The sequence below is a fragment of the Onychomys torridus genome, chromosome 10 (assembly GCF_903995425.1).
Source record: "Onychomys torridus chromosome 10, mOncTor1.1, whole genome shotgun sequence".
NCBI classification, from domain to species: domain Eukaryota; kingdom Metazoa; phylum Chordata; class Mammalia; order Rodentia; family Cricetidae; genus Onychomys; species Onychomys torridus.
Window position 1 is genome coordinate 212,466 of NC_050452.1, and position 9,281 is coordinate 221,746.

The following is a 9,281-nucleotide window of genomic DNA, read 5'->3' on the forward strand; positions in this document are numbered from 1 at the left end:
CTGGGGCCAACTCGTCTAGCCCACCAAATCTTGTTGACCTTTTAAAGTTTACTTTGTTTTGATTATTTTGTTTGTGAGTAAGTTCAGGGACAGGTGTTTCAAGAATGTCTTGAGGATTGGCTTTGAAGAGAATCTGTCACCAGTAGTTTTGTTTGCTGTGCTGAGAGTATTGCTTCAGGTAGTTGAATGGAGAATGTGGCCAAGCTGGAAAACCACAATATGAATGCAGTAACCTATGATGATGTGCATGTCAACTTCACTTGGGAAGAGTGGACTTTGCTGGATCCTTCCCAGAAAAATATCTACAAAGATGTGGTGCTGGAGACCTACAGAAACCTCACTACTATAGGATACAGTTGGGAAGACCATAATATTGAAGAACATTGTCAAAGTTCTAAAAGACATGAAAGGCAGTTTTCATATGCAAGCTGATAAAAAATGTACCTGCCAAGAAATTGTAATGTGTCCTGGAAGTTTTAAACAAAAGGAAAAGTTTGAATGAGTACAGCTTAAACTGCATTGATAATTACTAAATTCTTACAAAACCATATGCCTCAATTTCAGGCATGAAAGAAGTCAAACCGGAAAGAAACACTCTCTATATACTCAATGTGGTAAAGCCTTTGCCCATCACAACACACTTCAAATACATAAAAGAAAACATACTGGAGAGAAACCCTATGAATGTAATCATTGTGGTAAAGTCTTTGCATGTCACAATAAACTTCAAGTGCATAAAAGAATATGTACTGGAGAGAAACTCTATGAATGCAATCATTGTGGTAAAATCTGTGCATGACACAATCATCTTCAAAGGCATAAAAGAACATATTCTGGAGAGAAACCCTATGAATGTAATCAATGTGGTAAAGCCTTTGCATGTCAAAGTAGCCTGCAAAAGCATAAAAGAATACATACTAGAGAGAAACCCTATGAATGTAATTAGTGTAATAAACCCTTTGTGTATCACAGTCATCTTCAAATGCATAAAAGAACACAGACTGGAAAGAAACTCCATGGATGTAATCTTCAAAATCATGAGAAAAAAAAAATCACACTGTTAGAGAAACCTTATAAATATTGTCAGTGTGGTAAGTTTTGCACTTTATTCAGGGGTAAACCTTTTTTTGTGCTATCAATATATTAAAGCCTCTTTATACTATAATAATCTTTGACTATCTAAGAAGAGGGCTTCTTTTTTTTTTTTTTTTTTTTTTTTCCCGAGACAAGGTTTCTCTGTGTAGTTTTGCGCTTTTCCTGGAACTCACTTTGTAGACCAGGCTGGCCTTGAACTCACAGAGATCCACCTGCCTCTGCCTCCCGAGTGCTGTGATTAAAGGTGTGCACCACCTCCGCCCGGCGAGGGCTTCTTATTATAAAGTACTTGGTAAGACCTTTTGCTAAACACTTATATTGACACAAAAGTATGTATTCTATAGAAAAATATTTGACAGTGTCTACAAACTGTTCAAGCATTATGATGTCCGTTTTTGTATTGTTTGCATTAGCAAACTCATGGAAAAAATTAATTTATGAAGGTTTATGTATAGAGTGAAAGTGCCAGCTACAAAAACACATTCTGGCTGGGTGGTGGCGGCACGGCACACGCCTTTAATCCTAGCACTTGAGAGGCAAAGCCAGGCGGATCTCTGTGAGTTCAAGGCCAGCCTGGGCTACCAAGTGAGTTCCAGGAAAGGTGCAAACCTACACAGAGAAACCCTGTCTCGAAGAAAAAAAAAAAACAAAACAAAAAAACCAAAAAACAAAAACACTCTGACACTGAAAACACAGCTAGTGAAAGATGCACCCTTTGGCCATGAAATCAGAGAGAAAAACACACCCTGACCCTGAAACCAGAGTCAAAAGAACACACTTTGTCTCTGAATCCAGAACCAGTTAGGGAAACACACTGACTCTCAAACAAGACCCACAATGTTAATAGGGGCCAGTGAAAGCAATACACTTTGTCCCTGAATCCAGAGCCAAAGCACACTCTACCTTTGACTGACTAAGCCCAAATCCAACCAATCCCGGAACATGAAATCCAGCTGATCTCTGAGCTTGTTCAAACTCAGGGATTGAAATCTGACCAATGCCCACCCTGAAACTCTTCTCCTTAGAAAAACTCTACCCCTAAGAAGCAGCATATAAGCCCTATGCCTGTTCAGTGTGCTGCTGCCCTTTTCCATCTTGTCAGAGGCAGACTCTCTCCTGGATTTCTCCCTCCCAAATAAATGTCTTGTATGAATTTTAGTGAAGACCTTGTTTTGTTGGAATGGATCAGAAACTCCCTAGTGGACTGCAGCAGAGAAGCAATGGACTTCATTTTCTCCTGGGAAACTTCATTAGGGGAGTGAAGAGGAATCCAGCCACAACGACTCTCTCTCAGAGAGAAGAAGGATTGCTACATCCTGTGGGGTATCATCCCTCACTGGAACACAGCTTCAAGTACAGCTTTACTTACTGATGGTCAAGATTCCTTTCTCCTCACAGCTACAGATATCCAGGATGCCTTCCCTTTACAGCTGTAGCTATAGCCTGACTTCTAAGCCATTTCCCTACAGAGCTGTAATATTGCACTGTGAATTTAAACAATAACGTAATCCTTTTAGATTTTATACTATTCTTCAATTGCATGAAATAACTAATTCAGGTGTAAAACTTTATGTATTTGTATTAGTTCCTTTTCTGTTGTGATATAATGTCTAGGTCAATTTATAAAAGAGTTTAATTTGGCTGGGTGGTGGTGGTGGTGGTGGTGGTGCATGCCTTTAATCCCAGCACTCAGGAGACAGAGGCAGGTGGATCTCTGAGTTTGAGGTCAGCCTGGTCTATACAGTGAGATCCAGGAAAGGCACAAAGCTACACAGAGAATCCTTGTCTTGAAAAACAAAACAAAACAAAACAAAACAAAACAAAACAAAACAAAAACAAAAAAAGAGTTTAATTTGGCTCTTGGGTCCAGACTGATACAGCATCACAATGAAAGAGGCAGGACAAGGCAGCTAAAGCAGGAAGCTAAGAATTCACACCCTTAACCTGCAGCATCAAGTGGAGAGTGGGAACTGGAAATGGTGTGTGATTGTAAATTCTCAGAGCCAATGACATATTTCCTTCAGCAGGGCATCATTTCCTAAATATTCCCAAATGATACCACCAACTTAGAAGGATTGATTTCTCTGACCACAAGCCTACATGCTAGTTTTCTGTTTCATGAACCAATTCATGATTAAGAAAAACCATGTAAGCCTTTAGATGCCTTAACACCTGTTACAGAATTTAATGCTTACAAGAGAAAAAACTTCCATGAAAAATTGTTTAAAGAGTTGTTTTAATTGTAATTATATAATGTCACTGTGTGTTTGTTTTGGTGTGTGATTGTGAATCTGGTTCTTAATAAGTTAGGTCCTTGGATTTTGCAGCAGGAAATACAGGAAGTTGTCAAAATGTGAACATTTTTTAAACTGCCTAGCCATGTCTCTAGTGCCATCAATATTTTAAAGCCTATTTCTATCATTGTTTTCTGAGACAGAGTTTCTTTCTTTCTTTTTTCTTTTTTTAAGATTTATTTTATTATGTATACAGTATTCTGCCTGCATGTATACCTTCGGGTCAGAAGAGGGCGCCAGATATCATTACAGATGGCTGTGAGCTACCATGTGGTTGCTGGGAATTGAACTTACGACCTCTGGAAGAACAACCAGTGTTCTTAACCTCTGAGCCATCTCTCCGGCCCAAAATAAGCCCCAACTTATATCATTTTGAAGTCAGGAAACAGGGACAAACTCATACAAGAGACAAGCCTATTCATGTAAATGACTTGGTAAAGACTTTAGACATGAGAGTTGTCTTCAGATTTAAGAAAAAAAAATCAGGTTTCATTTATTTTTCATTATAGCCTAGAAGGAAGTAAATTACTTTCCATATTCACTCAAGACTGATGGAAGAGATCACTGCATTGTGGTTTCTATTTTGAAACATTTGAGTCAGTCATTAAAGTGTGCTATATGTGTGGCAAATCCATTTAGTGAAGTTTATTTTGTGTTTTTTTTTTTTCAGTCCTTCTGTGGGTTTTGTTCATCTATTGTGCTTTTACTTAGTGATAGGTATTTTTCTGCTGCAATGTATAGAATTGGGTGGCTATCAACTAAGTGGTACATTTTTCTTTTTCTTTTTTTAAGTTGAGGATCGAACCCAGGGCCTTGTGCTTGCCAGTCAAGCGCTCTACCACTGAGCTAAATCCCCAACCCCTTTTTAAAAAATTTATTTATTTATATGTATACAGAAGAGGGTGCCAGATCCATTACAGATGGTTGTGAGCCACCATGTGGTTGCTGGGAATTGATCTCAGGACCTCTGGAAGAGCAGTCAGTGCTCTTAACCTCTGAGCCATCTCTCCGGCCCAAAATAAGCTTTTTTCTTTTTTTTTTTTTAAAGCTGAGGATGGAACCTAGGGCCTTGAGCTTGCTAGGCAAGCGCTCTACCACTGAGCTAAATCCCCAACCGTGGTACATTTTTATATAAATATTAGGCACTATGTGATCATATTTTCAAGTCTTTGTGTCTGTGAAAGGGGGTAGGTTTTTATTATTGGTTTTATTTTTCATATTTTTTCACAAATTCCCTCGAAATGTTATTTGTTATCCAGCCTTGCTTGGATAGTAGAAATTAGTGAAAGATACAATTGTATTCATGATTCTCATGTGTCTGCCTACTGAGTATAAGACCTAAGTTAAATGATGTACTCCCAATGTGTGCTGTTTTGTCAACACAACTTAACAATGTTAATGTTAAAATGCTTAATAGAAGAGAATATCAGAATAATTAAATGCCTCATTAATGGAAAAAATGTCTCATAGCTTCATGAAGAGACCTCTGGTTTCTTCTTCTTTTTTTTTTTAGATTTATTTAAGAAGAGGGTGCTAGATCTCATTGCAGATGGTTGTGAGCCATCATGTGGGTGCTGGAAATTGAACTCAGGACCTCTGGAAGAGCAGTCAGTGCTCTTAACCTCTGAGCCATCTCTCCAGACCAAGACTTCTGGCTTCTTTATGTGTCACAGCCTTCAAGATATAAGGAAGACCTTCAAATAGAAAAGGATATCTCCCTCCAAGTCGGGAGGAATAGTATGTTCAGGACTTTTCTGAGTAAGCTTAGAAGCAGCATTCCTGGGAGAAGGCATGAATGATTCATAAGAATTTTTCCATCAATCCAATATCTCCAAATTGTATAAATATTAAAAGTGCCCCAAGTATGCAACAGGTGGAGATGAAAAACAAAGGCAGCATGGCAGCCATCATGTGGCTCAGCTTTGATGGATCTTTGTCAAGCAGCTGTCCTGGCTTCATGACTTCTGCCATTCCATTCAGATATGGCTATGCCAAGGGTCCATGCTTTTTTCTTTATCTTCTTTATGAAGCTATGTTTGCCCTCTCTATTTTCCTTGCTACTTTTGTAAAATACATTCCTTGGGGTGAATTTATACCTTAGCTCTTATGCCATAAATATATAAATTAGGAACTAAATTAGAAGAGTAATGAATATCATTGAGAATACTACTTTATATGACTCTGCATCATCCCTTAGGAAAGTGTGTGTGTGTGTGTGTGTGTGTGTGTGTGTGTGTGTGTATGTGTGTAGGTGCCAAGTCCAATATCCTGCACATGACAATCAAGGGCTATACCACTGAGCTATATCCCCAGCCCCAGAAAATAAGTCTTTAAGTGAGAGGCTGTATTATCTTAAGAGGGAGGATGATGGTGCTAGTGTTGCTGTTATTTGGAAGTAGCAAGCCCTCTTAAAATCTATACAGCAAGTGACTGGACACAAAAATACTGCTGTAGAAAAATCTGGACCTGTATTTCATTAGCAGAATCCAAATTGCATCTTCTTGACATTTAGGTTGTGAGCCATTAATGGCTGAACCATCTCTCCAGACCACAAATTCATCTTCTTATAAGCGTGACTAGAGGGGAAGGTCGAGAATGGAGTAATGCTAAAAAGGTATGCTGAGGGCTGGAGAGATGGCTGAGTGGTCAAGAACATTGCCTACTTTTCCAGTGGACCCAGGTTTAATTCCCATCACCCACCTGGCAGATTACAACTGTTCATAAATCCAATCCCAGAGGATCTGACACCCTCACACAGACATGCAAGCAAAACACCAATCAATGCTCATAAAACTAAGTAAGTTATTAAAAAAAACCAACAGTACACTGAAAGGAGTTTCAGAATGGACTATGACTTCTAATCCACTCTGTCCACAGAAATACCACAAATATGGACAACCAAGAAGGTGGTATTTCTGTGGACAACCACTTGCTGTATAGGTGTCGAGAGGGCTTGTTGTGGAGGTAACAGCCGTAATAGCTTGGTGACCCAGCTGAATATTGGTTGTTAACTTGATGGGATCAAAGTCACCAAAAAGACAGGTTTGTGAGAATGTGAGGTAGGAAGACCAACCCTAAATGTGGGCAGCATGATTCCATTAGCTGAGTCCTGGACTGTATAAAGAGAAAAGTAACTAATACCAATTCTTGCTGTGGAATCTTTCTTGTAACTTGTCATACAGCCCTAACAATAGATGACTTTGTAGATGTCTAGTCTTTTCTTACTAAACTTTCACTATTTACATTAGATAAAACCTTGATTGATAAACTAAAAGTTCTAAAAAAAAACCTCTGTATTTGTTCCAAGTTAATCTCATTTTAAAGAGGTTGTTAAGCTAAGCTTGGTAGTGAAGGTCTATGTCATAGGTACATCAGGAGAGCAGCGTAGGAAGATCAGTTCAAGATATTCCCAAGATATAAGGTAAATTCAAGGCCAGCCTGAGAAACTTAGTGAGACCATCTCAAAAAATGAAAAGAGAGACTGGAATCAGAGGGTAAAGTCACTTACTGTTTTATGAGTACCTGAGTTTGACCCCTGAGATCCATTGGTGGGAGGAGAGACAACTTCTACACATACTTTGTGCCACACACACACACACACACACACACACACACACACACACGAGATGATATGTAATAATAGAGGGCTGGGGGTGTAGGCCAATGGTAGCATGTCCAGCATGCATGAAGAACTAGGTTTAAACATCCCCAACCCTGCTGAGAAACAGTCTAGGAAATAATATTGTAGGGTTAATTATTTTTAGTATGACCATACATGCTCCAAACTGTGGGCAAACACATTATTTTATTCCTCAAAGATAATTTTTATCTAAGGCTGAATAAATTCACTGTGCAAAAGTGACCACTGTTACACTCTAATGGTTTTGAAGTGACTGGACAGAAGTATAAGAGAATCTAAGTGGTAGAGCACTTGTCTAGTATGTGCAAGTTCCTAGGTTAAATACCCAGTGCTCAATACACACATATATAAGGGGGAGAGAGAGAGGGAGACAGAGAGAGAAAGAGAAAGAGCAGAGACACCATAACCATGGTAACTCTTTTTTTTTTTTTTTTCTCCAAGACAGGGTTTCTCTGTGTAGCTTTGCGCCTTTCCTGGAACTCACTTGGTAGCTCAGGCTGGCCTCGAACTCACAGAGAATCACCTGGCTCTGCCTCCCGAGTGCTGGGATTAAAGGCGTGCGCCACCACCGCCCGGCCCATGGTAACTCTTATAAAGGAAAACATTTAATTGGGGCTTATTACTTATTGCCATCAGAGTGGGAAGCAAAGTGGCATATAGACAGACATGGTGCTGGAGAGATAGCTGAGAGTTCTACATTCAGATCAACAAGCAGCAGGAAGAGACTAGAACTGGCTTGAAACATCAAAGCCTAACCCTAGTGACATACTTCCTCTAACAAGGTTACACTCACTACAACAAGGCCACACCTCCTAGTACTGCCACTCCCTATGACCTGATGGAGGACATTTTTATTTGAATCACTACATGCATACCTGCAATCACAGCACTTAGGAGGTTGAGACAAGATTTATAAGTTTGAGGCCAGTTTATGCTACACAGTGAAAGACTTGACAGGACACCATATTGAAACTTGATTTTCAGCAGAGTGTGCTAGCATACACCTGTAATTTCAGTGATGAAGATGCTGTTAGGAATTATTATGCAAGGGAGGACCTACAAGGGTATATCCCATGCATGCAAGAAAACATGCTGGGCAGATGCATGCCATGCAGGAATGGCGGCAAGAGCCAGTAATTCACAACCCAGATGCTGCATCCACATGGAGAGTTTATAATAGAGAGATAGGAAAGACAGAGACAGAGAGAAAAAGAGAAGATGAAGAAGAAGAAGAAGAAGGAGGAGGAGGAGGAGGAGGAGGAGGAGGAGGAGGGGGAGGAGGAGGGGGGGGGAGGAGGAGGAGAAGAAGAAAGGGAGAGAGAGAGAAGGAGAGAGGGGCCGAAGGGTGCACACCTCATGGGAGGAAAAGGGAAGAGAGAGAGAGGAAGGGGAGGAGTTTCTCTTAGAATGAGGCTTTTACGTCAGGTGCAGGGCAGCACCAAGGGGTGGGAGTTCAAGGGGCGGGTCAGAATATTAACATTCCTCTGTTTCAATTATTATTAAAAAGTGAGCCCATCTCCAGAGCCCATTTCTGACCCCATCTATTTTTCAAGCATATTTTGCAGATTCATTGTTCTCACTTGACTTCTAGAGAAACAGCAGATGCCATGGCTTCTATACTCCTGATTTGGCATGCCATACCCCCCCCCCCCCCAAGCTCCTAGAACACCACTGCTGTAACCTGCCTCCTCAGCTCCCTCAAGGAACGTTCCTGAGATCTTCAGCCATGTGCAACTCCTGGTTCCCCCTCCCCACTTTGCCCCTTGTCAGCTTGAAGTATCCTGGAGAATTCAGCACCCTGTCTACTTACTCTCATAACTCACCTCTTTTCATGATAATCAAAACAGAGGAATATTCTGACCTGCCCCTTGAAATCCCACCCCTTGGTGCTGCCCTGCATCCTGATGTAAAAGCCTCATTCTAAGGAAAAACTCTGCCCCTTCCTCTCTCTCTCTCTCTTCTGCTTTTCATCCCACAAGGTGTGCACGCTCCTTTCTCCTTCTCTCTCTCTCTCTCTCTCTCTCTCTCTCCTATTTTTCTCTTCATCTCTCTATTATATAATAAACTCTCCATGTTGATGCAGCATCTGGGTTGTGAATTACTGGCTGCTGCCGCCATTCCTGCATGACATGCATCTGCTCATCCTGCCACTCCATCTGCCCAGTATGTTTCCCTGCATGCCCAGGATACCCTCAGGGGTGCCCCTCCCCACAAAATAAATCATAAGAGAAGCAGGAGCAGAATGAGTTTAA

General features: G+C 40.6%; 1 protein-coding gene across 1 annotated transcript; it reads left to right on the plus strand.

Moving 5' to 3' along the window:
- Positions 1-219: 219 nt before the first annotated feature.
- Positions 220-432, plus strand: LOC118592233 (zinc finger protein 431-like). Its single transcript, XM_036201039.1, has one exon. It carries the CDS (start codon positions 220-222, stop codon positions 430-432), a length of 213 nt encoding a protein of 70 aa, XP_036056932.1.
- Positions 433-9,281: the final 8,849 nt, after the last annotated feature.

What these genes read in the sequence shown, in the direction of transcription:
- LOC118592233 (XM_036201039.1), top strand. Translation starts at nt 220, where the DNA reads ATGAATGCAGTAACCTATGATGATGTGCATGTCAACTTCACTTGGGAA.